Source organism: Mya arenaria, chromosome 17 (genome assembly GCF_026914265.1).
Source record: "Mya arenaria isolate MELC-2E11 chromosome 17, ASM2691426v1".
NCBI lineage: Eukaryota > Metazoa > Mollusca > Bivalvia > Myida > Myidae > Mya > Mya arenaria.
Window position 1 is genome coordinate 34,552,964 of NC_069138.1, and position 17,372 is coordinate 34,570,335.

General features: G+C 35.8%; 1 protein-coding gene across 1 annotated transcript; it reads right to left on the reverse strand.

Annotated features, from left to right (window-relative positions):
- Positions 1 to 4,246: 4,246 nt before the first annotated feature.
- LOC128223413 (uncharacterized) lies at positions 4,247 to 16,912 on the reverse strand. Its single transcript, XM_052932692.1, has 10 exons — positions 16,885 to 16,912; positions 16,308 to 16,493; positions 15,959 to 16,053; positions 14,883 to 15,048; positions 13,970 to 14,152; positions 11,307 to 11,429; positions 10,641 to 10,772; positions 8,732 to 8,893; positions 5,934 to 6,101; positions 4,247 to 4,511 (listed from the first exon to the last, which is right to left on the reverse strand). The coding sequence occupies exons 1-10, from the start codon at positions 16,910 to 16,912 to the stop codon at positions 4,381 to 4,383; spliced, it is 1,374 nt and encodes a 457-aa protein (XP_052788652.1). The 3' UTR covers positions 4,247 to 4,380.
- Positions 16,913 to 17,372: the final 460 nt, after the last annotated feature.

Consider the following 17,372-nt stretch of genomic DNA (forward strand, 5'->3'; position numbering starts at 1 on the left):
ACGTCGTGGTTAAAACTATAGTCAAAGAGATAGATAATTCTTGCATTAAGTTATTCGAGGACTATGAACACCAATCAGTTGTTGAAATGGCCGATGCAGTAAGAAGTGGATGTAAAAACCAAGCAATGCAGCAGTTCCTGTTAGAAATAATATATCACACAGTTATAAAGTCGGGAAGTATTGTACAAATGTTTGGATTTTGCCTCCATAGGGTTCCGGATACATTCACACCTAAGCTATTAAGAAATCTTAATTTTGTCGGACAACCAACACTTGCTAGTATAACTGAATATGGGAACACAACCACCATAGACCGTCTTCAAGCAATGTCTTTGAAGCGAAGATTACAAGTGAGCAGGGACTTAGCACCTTTGCTGGTCCAGACAAATTATACGGCGATTGGGCCGATAACATTGATAGATTTTGAAGCGAAACATTTTCTTTTTGTTAATGGTAGAATGAAAGTCTTCGATCTTGGTTTATATTACCATGGCCATTCCCCATGATGCCCACAGAGTAACAACAGCTTCAAATACTGGCATACAGAACATACTGTCAGCAATAACACCTGTCTTTACAATATACCTTGCACTGACGGGACATGTAATGGACTCCATTACGTCGTTAACTCAATGCTCATAGTAAATAGTCTTATTGAACCTCTGTTGGGTAAAACCTTTGTCACTAAGATACCAAAACTGCACTTTGTTTTTGACGTCTAAAGGGATTATTTCTCAAATCAATAAAACACTCGATTTCCTTTAGGGCCAGGGCCTGTCATGAGAGTTGAGGAGATGTCAGGATGTGTGTTGAAGACTATAAATGTTGCTGCTTCAATATTGTATTGTTGCTGTAGAATGCCTGTTGCATGAAAAATGCTTGTCATTAAGAACTGTTAAAACTTTTTGTTTGCGAGTTCGTATCATGGGTTCAATGTTTAATTTTGCAAAACTCAATCAGATTAAGAGTCAAAAGTTGTGCTTTTAGCCCTAGATTTTATCTTCATAAATAAATATATACTTTTCAAAGCAATAAGAATAAACAGAGTAAAATATACGGATTGCTAATTATTTTTGCATTCATGCAATATATGTTGCGAGCTTGCAAATCAATGGATGCTTTCGAGGAGAATACAATGTAGCACATGGCAAATGCAAAAAACGGCTTTTAATCATACAAAGCCATCATAATATGTCACACATATATTGCTAAGACACTGGTCAGAGGAAATCAATGGCAACTGCTTTGTCTCCTCCCCGTCACAATTTCTATTTACATAACCTTTTAGGGCATGCCAATATGTATGAATAAAGTTTAATACATGTAGTGTCCCAATAATGTTCAAAGAGTTAACGCGTTTCAATTTTCATGTTCAAAGTGTTATAATGTTTTAATTTTCATGTTCAAAGTGTTATAGTGTTTCGATATTCATGTTCAAATTGTTTTAGCGTTGTATTTTCATGTTCATTGTTGTAGCGTTTTAATATTTATGTTCAAAGTGTTATAGCGTTTAAATATCCATGTTCAAAGTGTTATAGCGTTTAAATATCTATGTTCAAAGTATTATAGCGTTTCAATGTTCATGTTCAAAGTGTTATAGCGTTTAAATATCCATGTTCAAAGTGTTATAGCATTTAAATATCTATGTTCAAAGTGTTATAGCGTTTAAATATCTATGTTCAAAGTGTTATAGCGTTTAAATATCAATGTTCAAAGTGTTATAGCGTTTAAATATCTATGTTCAAAGTATTATAGCGTTTCAATGTTCATGTTCAAAGTGTATAGCGTTTCAATAGGCATGTAAAAAGTTTTCAATATAAATGTATACAATATAATACAGTATACATACCCCCGCTTTCGGTCTTTCACTAGAGTTTGATTGAGAATTTAGTTTCTTAAAACACTTCATAAAACATTTTCACAAAACTGCCGCCTGATGGAGCACTGTCAAGTCATTGTTTTGGAAACGGATTTGTCGAACTAATCACCTTATCAAACCCCGGTAATGAAACGAAGGCGTGGTTCTTTAAGTGGCATGGACTGCCATTTGTTTCATTTAAAATGGTGAAGATAAAGTTCATTGGACGCAAAATGTTGCCTTCCGATGTAGCATAGCATATATGACGTAATTTATCACTTGTTAAACACACACTGTATTATTATGCTTTCATAATGCCTGCATGCAAATTGACTTAATACGTTATTTAGTTAGCATTGAAGTATAATACGCTATAAGATATGGAGTCGTTGGGTGAGGCTTCATTTTTGGATTGTTATTTCTTTAGGAAGTTTTGCTTCTAAATTATCAATTTAAAGTATAATTAAGCATTGCTTTAATTTAAAATGGGTATTTTAATGTATGATATATTTTTTTTAATTATCTTAGATCTTCTTTTAATGACCTGTTTGACATGTTATAAATTAGATATTAAAAGTCCTTGTAAACTTGTGTTATTGAAGTGCAAACTTCTTTTAAGAGTATAGAGGTTAGAATAAAACGTATATGTTTATATTTTGTTGGTATATTATTTTTCAGTCATACATTTACCTTGATGCACGCTATTAATTACTTCTGAGGCGGACATTTGGGCGTGTGCCCCCCTTCCAAAAAGGAGCCCCATATTAGTTTTGGTTGTTTCCCTATTTTCGACTAAAACAATAACAACAGCAGAGAAGTATAGGCTCATTCGGAGCTCCTCGGCCATTTTTATCGAAAACAACATCGGATGTATGTGGACGGTTAGAAATCGGTACACTTTAACTACGCTGCAAGTAGAAAGTTCAGTGTAACGAGCACACTTTTAGATTACACAACACCATTGTAATTTTCTCTATAATTCAATATGAAATGATCGTATTTAGACAACATTTCAAGGCATTTCGAGCGAATGCAGACTATGATTACCATTGTATATTCATTACAAGCATTAAATAACCTAATTAAATAAAAACGGGGGTCAAGTTATTCATAAACAAATCTACCCGCTTGAAAAACAAACTCAAAATTGCTCAATCGATACCACACTTTCTAAATTACCTTTCAATGTTAGGGCTGCACTAAATGCTTTAATCTTTATTCTAAATGATAAATCAAGCAAGAATAGATACTAAAGGTATGAAGCTTGAGCATATGAAAACATGTAAATAACTCGTAAAACATTTTTTTATATTGAGAATTTGACCTGACACATCATGGCTTCCTTACAAAACTTTAACTCTTAAACATAAGGACGTAACAGACAGACCGACCCTGACTGTATCTAAAGGCATATCCGCCAGACGCTATCCCTTGGGAACGATTGACCATCTAAATATATAATCATTATGGACAAAAAGGAAGCACAAACAGACTCTAACGGACATATACAAATGCGTCCTATAAAAAAACTGGCGATATACTTATATGGAACAACGGCTACATTCGGTATGGCTGGAATCCTCGGAGAGGACTCGCGCGAATATATTTATATTTAGATACACATTTCTTAAACATTTAGAAAAGTGTACGCGCAAATATCTACAATAGCGCAAAAATGATGTAAACGTTTTACCAAAGCAAACGATATGCGCAATATTGAATACTGACCTAGTGTACACCGAATAAAGTGCATATACCGGGGTTGCTGGCGATAGGGAATAAGATATTGGACATATAACTTTTACAGCGTCTGTGAAATAAAGCGATTTGGTTATATTTGAATATTTTTACACTCTGGTACTTTTCTGTACAAATGAAGTGACGTTCATTTTCGAATGAATGCCCCCGACAAATCACCGGCGTAGTAATTTCGGCGACCTACTTATTATGCAAATGTTAGTTAAGGGCATGCGCTAACGCGCTTCAAGGGAATTGCCATTTTGAGCGGGGTATTTATGAATTTTATCATAAATTAGTCTTACTAACGCTCTACGAAAAAGAGGGATTTTTGCATTAAAAACAGTAAATATGGAAACCTGCGATTTGATTGTGTGTCAGCAGTCTTGTATCATTTATTTCCGGACATTAACGCAAAAATTGTCTGATTCTAAGACAAAAACTAACAGAGTTGTCGAAACGATCAGTCTGTGAGATTGCAGGCTGGAAATGAAAATGATGATAACAGCACTTCTTTACAAGAAAAAACAACCTCACACATAATCAAAAGGAATTTAATATGAATATGCATTTTTTATTAAAAACTATATCATAAATTAAAAGTATCACAGACAAAGTCAAAAACGTAATGCAAATGATGTATGTATTATTATGGCAAAATGTCTTGAGTCAATATCCAAGCAATTAAAATTCCAGTGACTCAGTTAATTTAAGTGAACACAATGTGGAAAAGTCATCGTAGTTGTCAACTGAGTACATATACTATTTAGTGCCAATGCCTATGTTTAAACTAAATTGATGTAATCGTCGTTGCTTTTGCTGCCATACAGTTCACCGTGAGTGAGGGTCGGCTTCGCCATGCACAGGCCGCGGCGGGGACAGGAGTTCCTCCGGCATACATGTAGACCTCCCTTGTCTGAAAACCAAATATGATACAGATAGTGCTTGCCCAAATATAACAGTGCTTGCCAAAATATAACAGTGCTTGCCCAAATATAACAATCTCAACTCATAGTACCACAAAACATCAGAAGATATTCAAAATCATATGTTTTACACATGTAAGAGCGCATTCCCTCATAGATTATTTTGAAACAAACATGGTCAATATATCATGGAAATAATATATTTCAAAAGCAAGAAATGAACTTGAGTCCAAATTGTAATTTTGAGTTACTACTCAAGCATATTTTGTGTTCAAGAAAGAATGATATTTAAAATATTGAGCAATGATGTCTGTCAACATTTTTGAACAATGTTCTAATGTCGAAAACTAAGTTAAGCTTTAGGCCAAGGAATGACTTGAGTTTGTTCGCGATATTTGGACATAGGGTAGTGTTTACATACTGTCTCAAGTCTGAGTTCAGACTGAACACTCAAATCTTCATTTCTTTGTAGCTTAAATTCCATCTAGAACAGCATTGATGGTGAACTTTGCAAAAGTATATAACTATTTGAATAGTTTACTACGAAATGCATCTAAACACATTTCTATAAAAAGCTGTTATATTCCTTCATGAAAATGCTTTGCTGAGTCTAAGTCTGGATGCAGACTTGAGACTGAGAGTCTGTTCGTAATCATGGCACCTGGATGTGGGCTAGTTTTCAAATTAGCTTCTCTTTCGTGCTGAGACAAGTGTTTCCGGCAAAAAAGTTGACCGCCAATGTCTGACTTGCATATTAATAATAGTAGCAATACTGTTAGTCAGATAACTAATCATCTCAGGGGCTGCTGTAGCCAAAGTCCACTCGGCGCGAAAAAACAAACATGCGCAGGCCGCAGCTTAGGTAGGAGTGCTTCCGGTCATAGGTATAGACCTCCCGATTCTGTCAGACATTACATTATGATAAAGATGGTGCATCTCATTTTTATGTGGCCATTGTCCGCCCTGGAACATGTGCGTCCGGCATAGGCACAGTCCATCCGTGTCTGGAAAAATACAAAACCATTGATAGTGATGGTGTTAGTTTTCGTTGTAGCCATCGTCCTTCCTGAATCCTGATACGAGTGCTTCCGGCAAAGATACAGATCGCCCGTATCTGAAAAAAACAGCCTTTGTCCGCCCTAGTGCAAGTTCTTCTACAGTGCTTACGGTATACTATAGGTGTGGATCTCCAGTCTGAAGAAAACCATTCGTGTTTGCAACGAATGGCGATTTTATGTCATATGATGTCCGCGAGTTAGCAGTTTGATATATCAACACAAGTATCACAAACCCGAACAGTTTGATGCATCTACCTCTTATAATTAACAGTCTTATTACTTGCCCAGTCTACTTTCATTATTAAAAATTCATTATATCTAGACATTAGGATGCTTTTAAAAATAGTTACTCACAGGGAGCATATATGGCGTCAACCTTGTGCAAGCTGTTGAGGTCGACCCCGTTGTGCTTAAGGGCGGCTTCTGCATACTTGTTCGAGAGCAGCCAGACCACGCTGTTTCTGGTCCTCTTAACCGGGGCCATAAGCACACCACGGTCTCCACGATATTCCGGCGTCAAACCTGAACGTGTATAATTTATATACATGCTTAAAGGAACGTCACATGTCCAATGTTCCCCATTTCTCCTTGTTTAAGACTGATAGCCAATTGAACATATGTATGGCTTGACCTTGGGACGAAAGCTTTGATGAGTGCTAATTAGACGTCACACTTTCCCCATGCGAATCTTTCTGTGAAGTTTGGTGAAAATTCGAATATAAAGGTACAGGTACAACTGAGACACGATAGCAATGGTCAGACGGACAGAGGTACTGCACTATGATACACCATGGAATGTCATAAATTGGATACCCGTCATAAACCAACACGCAAGATATATCACAAAATACGGTAGTCTGTATTCTCATCCAGTGCAATACGGCTGTATTCCATTCTACTGAAGTCACGCCATAACAAGTTTTATTATATACCCATCATAAATCCACACGCAAGATATATCACAAAATACTGTAATCCTTATTCCACTTCAGTGTAAAACGGCTGTATTCAATTCTTCTACCGTCACGCCACGTTTTATTGCGCGATTTTAATGACGTAATGAACAGTTTGTGTATATATACCACGTGATAAATAACGTCATTTATCCTGTCACCTGCATACAAATCGGTCCAATAACAAGGTGCCGTGTAAACTTTAGTTTATTAGGATAGTAGACCACGTGATGTTTATCTACAGTCAGGTGGTCATGTGACCGCGAAAACGAACTTCTTTTATATATTCTGCAATGTCAGAAGAAAAGCAGAACTGCCGTTTCAGTATCTTATCAATGGACCACTAACAGCCGACCTCAGCAATCACTCGCCCATAAAGTCCCATCATTATGCAAAATAATGACACTGGCAAAACAATCGACCTGAAATCTTCATGAGATGTGAAAATCTTACCCCACCCGCAAATGCTGGAAACTGTGAAACAGCATTCAACGATACTCGTCGATAGTTTATTCCATTTCTGTGGTGAATGACAAAATCTCACTTACAACAGAAATGAATGATCTCTTTGCCGGTGCAGTTATGATCATTCAACACTATCAACATCATTTAAATCCATTTAATATGTTGCGATTGTTTGTAAACACTCGTGATCTTTAATTTTGACCTGTGTACTGTACTCTGACTTGCGGAATAATTGTTACATCATCAGATAATGTTCAGAGACTGATCCATGCTTATGCACGTTTAAAAGTATTTTTATGTTTTGAATTGATATTGACGTATTAAAATGCAATGACTTTGAATATAAACGTACTAAAAAAGTTGAACAGTTTTACGAACTATTTTGGGGGCGATTTAAACATGGATACCGAGTGTGATGACGTCAACAGGGAAAAACAGTTGTCCCCCTTACTTTTAAAGATTCTTATTAATTTTAAGGTTTTATAGCGTTTAATTAAACAAAGTAACAGGATAAATAGAATACTAGGTTAGTGCCGTGGGTGGAGAAAGTTTATCTGGCTCGGCTGCGGATTTTATCGGGTTCGCCTTCGGCTCACCCGATAAATTCCTCCGCCTTGCCAGATAAACTTCCTCCATCCACGGCACTAACCTAGTATTCTCTATATATGCTACGTTAGAAGGCCAAATTTTGCTTAAAAAAACAACAACAAAGATAACTTTTATTTTTCTACACCATTTTAAATGAAACAAAGGGCAGTCTTTGTCGCTGAAAGAGCACCACGAACGTTTTAATAGCGGAGTTTGATTAGTTGATTAGTTTCTTTAAACACTTCGACAACCTGTTTCCAAAATAATATTTTGGCAGGGCTCCTTTATGAACCGGTTTTGCGAAAAGGTTTGTCGAAGTGTGTTTATGTACCTTAACTCTCAATCAAACTCTGGTAAAAGATAGAAGGCGGGGCTCTGTAAGATTGCGCTGTTTGTTTTTAAAATGGTGAGAAAAAAATAGAATTATTCTTATTTAAAGTCTTTATTCGAAGCAAAATGTTGTCATCTGACGTAACAGTTATGATGCAATTTATCACGTGGTATACACACACTGATGAAACAAGCTAGTATCGGTTTAAATCATAATATGAAAAATCCACGAGTGTCAATACAACCTCCCTGATCCACATGCAGTATTAATATATAAACCATACATAAACCATACTTTATATATATTGTTTGTTTATATCTTGGAATTCAACCTTTTTCTAAATTGGCATATATTTGAGCCTGTTTGTTAGAGCACGTGCAAATACGTCTCCTTGCTAACGGTTTAAGAAAAATGCATATCACATCACTTTTTGAACTAAAATATAAAAATCTGCGATTTTTTTTGTCAGCAGTCTTATATAACTGGTTTCCATGGATTTTGCAAATATGGCTCTTTCCAAGACAAAAAATAAAAAGGTGTCATCACGTTCAATCTGTGAGAGTGCAGCTTTAAGATCAATATTAAATACCAACCCAGGGCCCATATTCAACAGAAGTCTTATCCTTATCCTTAGACACGCCTCATGGATTACATTCAGTCTATTGGTCAGATATGTCTACTGTCTATTCAAAGCATTTGGATTCTGATCTTATATTTAAGTTAATTCTTAGTTTGATAATGATTATGGCCACAGGCTCTAAATCCTCCTAAATTATACCTCTACATTCTACATACTACTTCCCCATGACACTCACGTTGCACAAAGCTCTGGATGGACATCGCATGCGCCCTTGTCGTGAAGGAGGCGAGGACTGCGCGATGTTTGTGGCACAAGAACTCCGCCTGTACAGTACCGTGGGCTTTAACCAGCATAAAGCATAGATGCTTGTGAAGATAGAATCCAGTCTGGCAATGCTCTACAACAAAGCGATAAGACAAGCTATTACACCACACAAACACTACTGAGCTAAATACGAAATGTGTGATGTGCCGTCCTTCCATGACGATGAGAGTACAACATACATGTCGAGCCAATGAAATTGCAGATATATGCAATCATAAAGTACTAGGCTCAATCATTAAAAATTTCAATTTTCGAGGGTCCGCTTACTTCCCTTTCATTCGCTGCACACTCCCTCCTGATGTGCCAGCCAATGAGGAAGTATTCTAAGAACCATAAGATCATATGAAGTAATACTTTAATGATTAAGAAGGGCTTGTTCGCTTCGTTCACTCCTCCCATTCTTAATCATTAAAATGTTATTTCACGCCATCTTAATATTACATAGTTCATGTTCGAATTGTACTATAACGACATGTTTGCTGTTAAGCGAACTACGTTGACGGTTTGTACGGCAATGTGAAAACAAAATACCTCATTTCTTTCGAAACTTGTAAAAAAATATATTTCAAAACACCGGGACGATTACGCATGTTGGTTCACTAAATTGGACTCACAAACAAGCATATTGCCATTATTACACATCCGAAAAAACGAGGTCCGTATAAACGTATACGTCTTGAGTCTGAGATTAAAGACTCATAACTTTAATCTTCACTTGAAAACACAACTTTTATTAGAACGCTGATGGAAACATGGTCATACATGTTCCAAATGTTCAAAGACTGTTTACACATTTTTTGTCGAAAGTAACCACATTATATAAACAAGAGCTGTCGTAAGACAGCGCGCTCGACTACACCGCTTTGACTTAGACGTGAATACAATAACAATGTAATATGTGCCTGTCAAAAGCAATAAAACAATCATATTAAAAAGTAAACAAGAATCGCGATGTGACAAAATAGGATTTTTAAAGATTGGCAGAAGAGATTCAGTTTCATCTGCTTTCTTCTATTTTTGTAACAGTGACTTTTGGTCACTTTATGTCAAACCTAGCTAAAATTATTGATATTATACATAAGGTGACTTTGACGCTGCCCTCCCACCTCCCGCCCAAACATTGACGCAAATCATTCTAATAACTGGTTTTCCCTTTATGAAAACCTTGTTCAGAATATAAAAATATGCCTGTCAAAAGAAATTAAAATGAAAAAAACAACAAAAAAACATCAAGGGCCATAATTTGCATTTTGGGTTAAAATGGAGTTATGTGACCTTATTGTAAGATGATCGTCATTAATTGTGCGCAGCATATAGTACATTGAATGAAGGGTTTAGAAATTTTCTATTTAAATCCCAACTTCCCCTTAAACTGTAACCTGCCCTAAAACTTGAACCTAAGATTTTAAGTCAATCAGGGGCCGTAACTTGTAATAAGGATATGTGTAACCTCATTGTGTGATGGTCCTGAACAACTGTGGGAAGTATTAAGTCTATTGAATGAAGGGTATAGAAGACTGAAGTTATTAATAAATATCCCTAAAACTTTAACTTAGTTCCATAGTCAATCAGGAGCCATAATTTGCACTAAGGATAATATGAACTTATCTAACCTCATTATCTGATGGCCTTGAAAAACTGTTTTACGACTGTCTACACATTTGTGTCGAAAATAACCACATTATATTTATATACAAGTTTAACATTTTTTTGCAATTAAAATATCTTACAGTCTAATGTTTTACGACAAGAAGTAGTTTATAAACTAATAAACTATAATCTAAGGAACATCTGAATGACTCTAAAAAACGTCTATTCACCACGTCGGACGGATTTCTGTCGTTGTCGTTGTTGCCGTGATGCCGCTGTTTTTCTATTCCATGACATCCAGGAAGCGAGCGAAGAAATCGGCTTTGTTCGTCGCCTATTCTTGCTGGGCGGCTTGGGCGTAGCTGAAAAAAAAAACGGGGCTCGCAAGATGTCATATAAGCACGGTCCCATGGATGTTACTGGCTCCTCAGGGCCTGTTACCAGTTATGAAGACACTCTAGCTGTTTTGTGGGGTGTAAAGGCGCGTTTTTTTCAGTTTTTTTCGGGGAGTATTTTATCAAACATTTTAGGAACCAATGGAGTAAAATATTATTAATAAAGCAGTAAATTATCACTCAGAGATACATCTGATAGACAACCGAGGGAAAGTAAACAAAGCACGTTTTTGTTGTACATGTATAATGCTTTTCGACGAACTATCGTGTTATAACACTGCTGATGTTTTCACTACAATATTAATGAAACTTATTTCACTTGTGATGTCAGTAAATTCAATTTTCTATTTATTACATTTATGAAGTACAACCAGCTTGCACCGTCTGTGGTTCACCACGCTTGCTTGAAAAGCTTGGCCACAGATCTTTTTTCCTTAATATTTTTTTTACTTCTCATTATATGGTGCTAATTAAAAGAGAATTCTAATTAGCGCATTTTACCATGCGTGACGTTCTGTTGTTGTTGTTGGCGCAGTGCAGCTGTTATTCTCTTTGATGGCATTGTTGTTGAGGTACTGGTCGGCATTGTTCGTCCCCTAGTGGTATTGTGCAGCTTGGGCGTAGCTGAAAATAAACAAGGGGGCTCACAAGATGGCAAGCACGGTCTCACGGACGTTATAAGTTCCTCAGGGCCTTTTCACCAGTTATGAGACAGACACCCTAGTCTTTTGTGACGCAAAAGAAACGCTTTTTTCAGTTTCTGTTAATATTTCTCAGAGTTCTTTTTCAAACATAATTTTACATGTTGGGAACAAAAAAAGTGAACTATTAAAAAGCAGTTAATTTATCACCCAGATATACATCTGAAAGACAATTGACGGTCAAAAACAAAGAAAGAGTTAGTTGTATTGTTCCTTTCGGCGAACTATCAGTATCCTGTTATTACACCTGCTGATGTTTTCAGTACAATATTAATGAAACTGTTTTCTCTTGTGATGTCAATGTCAGTAAATTAAAAGCTCTATTTATTACATTTATGAAGTACAACCAGCTGGCACCGTCTTTGGTTCACCACGCTTGCTTAAAAAGCTTGACCACAGATCATCCTCAATATTTATTTTAGTTATCACCATATGGTGCTACTTTAAAGAGAGTTTTAAATAACGCCTTTTTACCATGCGTGGATTTCTGTTGTTGTTGCCGTGGTGCAGCTGTTATTTTCTTCGGTAGGGGGTTCAGTTTGCGACGTCATATATGTAATTGACGTTAAATTTTACAAAAAATGACTTTTATTTTTGTTAACTGCAAACGATTGCCTGACATTTTCATAACATATTTTACATTTCCACACAGATTAAGAATTCTTCTTTTTTTCTATATAAATTTTAAAATAAACTATCTTAGATTTTACAAATACCGCCTTGTAAAGCAATGTTACTATTCGCCGTTTTTTCCGAAGACCGATTTAAACGGTCACGGAATTCACGCGTTTGACGATAGGTAGGGTACCTGTTCATCATTTCCAAATGATAATATTAATTGTTAGTGAAAACGAAAGTAATGAAACAAAAGTACAAATCCTGCGCTTGAAAATGGTGTATGAACGAAAATAGAATTTTCTCGCATGAGGGCGCTCTCGTAAAAACAAGAAAACAGCTGTTGTTTTGACAGGTAAATGTAGTGTTTTTCTTGTTTGTTTACTCGATTTTGCAAATTTCTGACATTTTTCTGTCTAGAAATATGATTCTGTAATAAATTGATGCTAACAGTTAATCCGGAATTAATCTCTTTTAGGTACATGAGGAAGCTTAATTTGACGTTCAGTTGAGCAGTATTTCGGACGTTCACGGCTTATCCGAATATCTTTCTCGGTTGGAGGCAGATAGTGTTTGTAAGTTTGAATGCACTTTCATTCAAATAGTTATATAAATATTTGTTCATCTAATGAATAGTGTTCCAATTTTCAAGTAAAAGAAAAATATATTCAGTAGTCAGTTCAGATCTCAAAAAAATTATTTTAGTGAATTGCAAAGAAACAAGAACCCTATAAAGATGAAACTTGAAGAGTTAACAAAGTCAGTCTAAAAAGGCTCAAGAAAAAGATCAAAGAAACTCACTCATCTTGTCACATATTGAATAGTTTGATGTGTATCTTTTTAAAAGTTTAATTTTAAAACCATTATTGAGTTAATCATGATGTGTTTGTTGAAGTAACATCAAACATAATGTGCACAAGTCTACTGTATAGGGGCTTGAATTTTACCCATTTTGTAAATATAAATTGGTTACTATGGAGAAATTATGTGGTTGCTATGGAACTAATTTCATGTTTTTTCTTTATGATATAATTATTTTAGTTTCTAGTCATTAAAATATAAGCATCCAATATTGGAACGTTAAGGATATGAACACAAAAACATCAAAAAATGTTTCTGTATTTATGCAAATGGTTGCCATAGCAACACATAGTAACGTATGTGTTTGATTATATTTTGATGTGCATTATGGTTTGTCTGTGAATCTATTTATGAACATTGTTATATTCATTATTTATGTTCAATATAAGATATCAAATGTAATCGTACACTTGCAATTTAATAAAGAATTTAAGAATTTATGTGATTCTCAATAATCGTTTCTATGGAAACCGGTTTTATAAAAACAAACCAGTTGATAAATAAATACTAACATATAGTCTTCAAAGTGTAACTTTGCAAGTAACTCTTAATTGACTGTAGTTTAAACCAAGTTTTGGGTTTATTCGTTTTGCCATCACTTAGTTTGAATTTGACATGTTCCAAATCTGTTGCTATAGAAACTTGACTGAGACAGTAAGAAACCTTTAGACAGAATAAAGTCAAAACTATATGTGTGGAAATACCTTCTAAACATGTTTGTTGCGAAGGTTTATCTACATGTATTCTACATGTAGCATTAAGATGTAATGGAATAACAGCCCTATCAAAATGGTGCCGTAAACCCTTTATATTATCATGATACATTTGATTACATTTATAATTACCCCCGATAACGAAGCTATAAAATGGCATAACTTTTCACATAGTTTACCGAATTGGACGAAATAAAAAGTTATGAGTTTATCAAAGAGCGTAGTTTAACAATACCTAACGTCATGTGTACTAAAACCACTAAGTTAAAATCACCTGAACCCCCTGACTTTGGTGGCATTGTTCGTCGCGTTTTGGTCATCGACGGCATTGTTCGTCGCCTATTGGTAATGGGCGTCAAAGTTTGTCGCCTATTCGTATTGGGCTTCACTGTTTGTCGCTTATTGGTACTGGGCGGCATTTTTCGTCGCCTATTGGTTTTGGGTGTCTTGGGCGCAGCTGAAATAAAACATACTGTAATCACAAGATGTTTTATAAGCATTGTTTCGCGGACGTTTCTGGTACCTTCACGCGTTTTACAAACATTATTTTGTATTCAATACCATTTAAAAAAAATCAAATATGGACGTATAATTTTAAGTCTGTTATAACACAATTAAGTTAAGCTCACTATTTATGCAGTTCTGTAATTTGTGAAGTATATACTATTTTGGAAGGTGTTTTATGGTTAATGGAAGTTATCTGTCTAAAAATCACGAAGAACTAAGTCTTATTTTTCAAAGTCAGTTAAGAGTAAGAAATGTTTCGGAACAAATAGTCTGTTGCCGAGTATCCAAAATTTACATATCTACGTATAGGGTACCTAAAAAAGTAGACCCGATTGTAGGCAGAACATGGGTTTTTAAACTAATGGCTTCAAGCTTAACTATAGAGCTGCTTTTAAATATAATTTAGCCAAAATACATACTTTCATTTCATTGTGATAAATGATTTTTTTCATCGAAATCATCATGATGATTATTCCCAACTTAGGTCTAAAAAACTTCCTTAAAAACATATTAAATAATACGCAACTTGTTAAAAAACAATAATAGTGACCACAGCTTACTCCTCTTTTAAGAGACTTAAATATTTCGAGAAATTTGAGCCTGGCATAGGAATAGCACATGAAGATAGCAGCATGAAAAACCAACACAAGTATAATATGCAAGTTAATCTAGTTATTTACTTGAAGCTTTTGGGTTTTCATTCGGGTACTTGTGGGCTTCTTCACAGACAGTTGGATGGTGTCCGGAGCAATCCGAATACCGCCACTTGCCTGTCCTGTAGTTGAACAGTACACACATCAAACCTCTTTCGAGGGAGCCCTTCTCAGTGGAGCCTTTGTAAGATACCTAGAACAGTCAATTATTGTTGTATAATAACTGCAAAGGCATTTGTTATGCCCTGAAATTATGATATGGCACGTCGTCTGCGAAAATTCTAAAATAAAAAAAAATAGTTTGCGTTATATAATAATAATTGCTTTAATCAAACTTTGTTTATATTTCAAATTACGTCTAATTCATTTTTTAAACATTATTTTTTCCCCTCGCGTGTTTAAATTATGTTTTAGTTTATAACATGTCTTATTTTTCGCAAATAAAGTTACAGGTATGTTTTAACAATTTAAAGAGAACACCAAACGACAATTTAAAGTGAACACTTAAAGAAAATATCGCTTTCTGTGCTCACTCGGTGAAATAAATCACGACCTGACACGGAAACAAGCAACTATCCTCTATTTCATACATAAAAGTATAAAGTACAAGGGAAATACATCAAGACTATGCAGAGGTATTCACTAACATGTGTGCTAACATGCAAAACCTTATAATAAACAGACGTTTTAACGCAAATAAATAATGGCCAAAAAGTTGCATTATGTTCAAAATAGTGTTGTCTAACGTCATTAAATAAGTATGTTGAATAGCTGAGAACTCATATCTAGGGTGAGTAGCTCTCCCTTATCTTCCAATAGTCGAGCTACAAGTGCACTTATGTACTTATGAAAAGCTGACTTTGATAAATTTAAAAATTAAATTAATGTTTTTATTTAACTTTTGGTAGTATTGCAAAGAAAAATATGCATATCCATAGGGAGAGTGACAGACGTCCCTGACAACGAACATCAACTCTGTCAATTTGTTGTGTGTTGTGTGTGTGTGTTTTTGTGGGTTTTTCTTTGGGGGGGGGGGGGGTCCTCCTACCCAGGATTCACTAGTGAGTGTGTACATAAATAAGATAAACAAAAAATCATATCACCTTCGCTTGTGTATATTTCCATCTAGAATTCTTGACCGGAGATACCCAGAACTCGTGCCCAAATATTTCACCTTTCGGATCGGCCTTCCTGGAGGCTGAAAATGAAAGCCATTATAATTCTAAAAAAACATTGCACTTTTGTAATAACCTGGGTATCGGCTACAGCAAAGAATGGTAAAAAAGCCCTGACTAAGGTCTAATAACAATTAAAATCAAGTAGAAATTACTACTATGTCAACGAAGAGTTTATGACTCCAAAAAATTACAAGTTAATATTTGCTATGAAGCTCATTATCAGGACCAATAAAGATGTGATTTGAACATGGAAGTTCTTAAGCTCATAAGATACCTGATATGAATTTCGTAATGGCCCTTGTCTTGGCTACGGTGTTGATGGCCGGAAGTCGAGCATGGAGCTTGCGGCATGTATCGGCGGCGCTCTTCATTGTAAACCTGTGGTTGCTGTACTTCCAGCAGTAGCCGGCCTTCACCGCCGTCACCTTATCACTGCTGAAGTATTTGTTGTTGCAGCTAACTGTTGATAGAACATATATATACTGTTTATCACAGCAACAGCAACGTCAATGAACTTTACAGCCTCTAAATAGCATCAACTACATACAATGCAAGTTGTCTAAAAGTATAAGCGACTATCAACATTATTCTACCTATTATTATAACGCATACACCGCCAAATATACTTCGTGCATTTATAACACCTTTTGAATTGGCCACATTGTATGTTAGTTTCATTATCATATAATCATAAATGCACCAGTCAATTGTAACCACGACCTCCAGGTCCGAGGCATACCGGGGATAGCGGGGGTAATAGGCCGTGTTTTAACCTTTTAGGTGGCCCCGCAGTGCCGAGTGAATGCAGTGATGTTGTTTTCGCGCCGAAAATAGTGGGAAATGGGCCTTACCTAGAGTATCCCGAGTGGGCGGGGGCATGGGGATTTTATCAGCAGTTTGTCCCCGCAGGACGTGGTTTTTACCTGGGATTGGATAGACCAAAAGTCAAAGCCACCGCTATTCCCCGGACCTTGAGGGGTGGAGGGCGTGGGTACAATTGAATGTTGCATAATCACTTATTGTATACATCCACTCACAAAATTTGTGTAACAGCGTACAGTAGGTTTATTTGTTAATTTGTATACCTGATGAATGGTTCCTCCAATTATTTGTTTCCTTTCTACTTACATATGACCATTATTGGAGGCAATACAGTATTAAATTAAGTTGGCAGTGAGCTATTATAAAATTCCGTATGTAATATATCATTCTTGCATACCGGACGTGTGTTTTCGGTCATGTGACCAGTGCTGGAAAACCCCATCTTACATACCCTATGTAAGCTGATTCACGCGCAACAACGCGCCACTTTTTATTTCATTTACTGTATAGTTTATGA

Bases quoted from the DNA above. Each gene is read 5' to 3' on its own strand.
- LOC128223413 (XM_052932692.1), bottom strand. From the start codon at position 16,912: ATGCCCCCGCCCACTCGGGATACTCTAG. The intron at 15,049-15,958 runs GTGATATGATTT...TGACTGTTCTAG, and splicing joins GGAAATATACACAAGCGAAG to GTATCTTACAAAGGCTCCAC. The intron at 4,512-5,933 runs GTGAGTAACTAT...TTTGGTTTTCAG, and splicing joins TGACGCCATATATGCTCCCT to ACAAGGGAGGTCTACATGTA.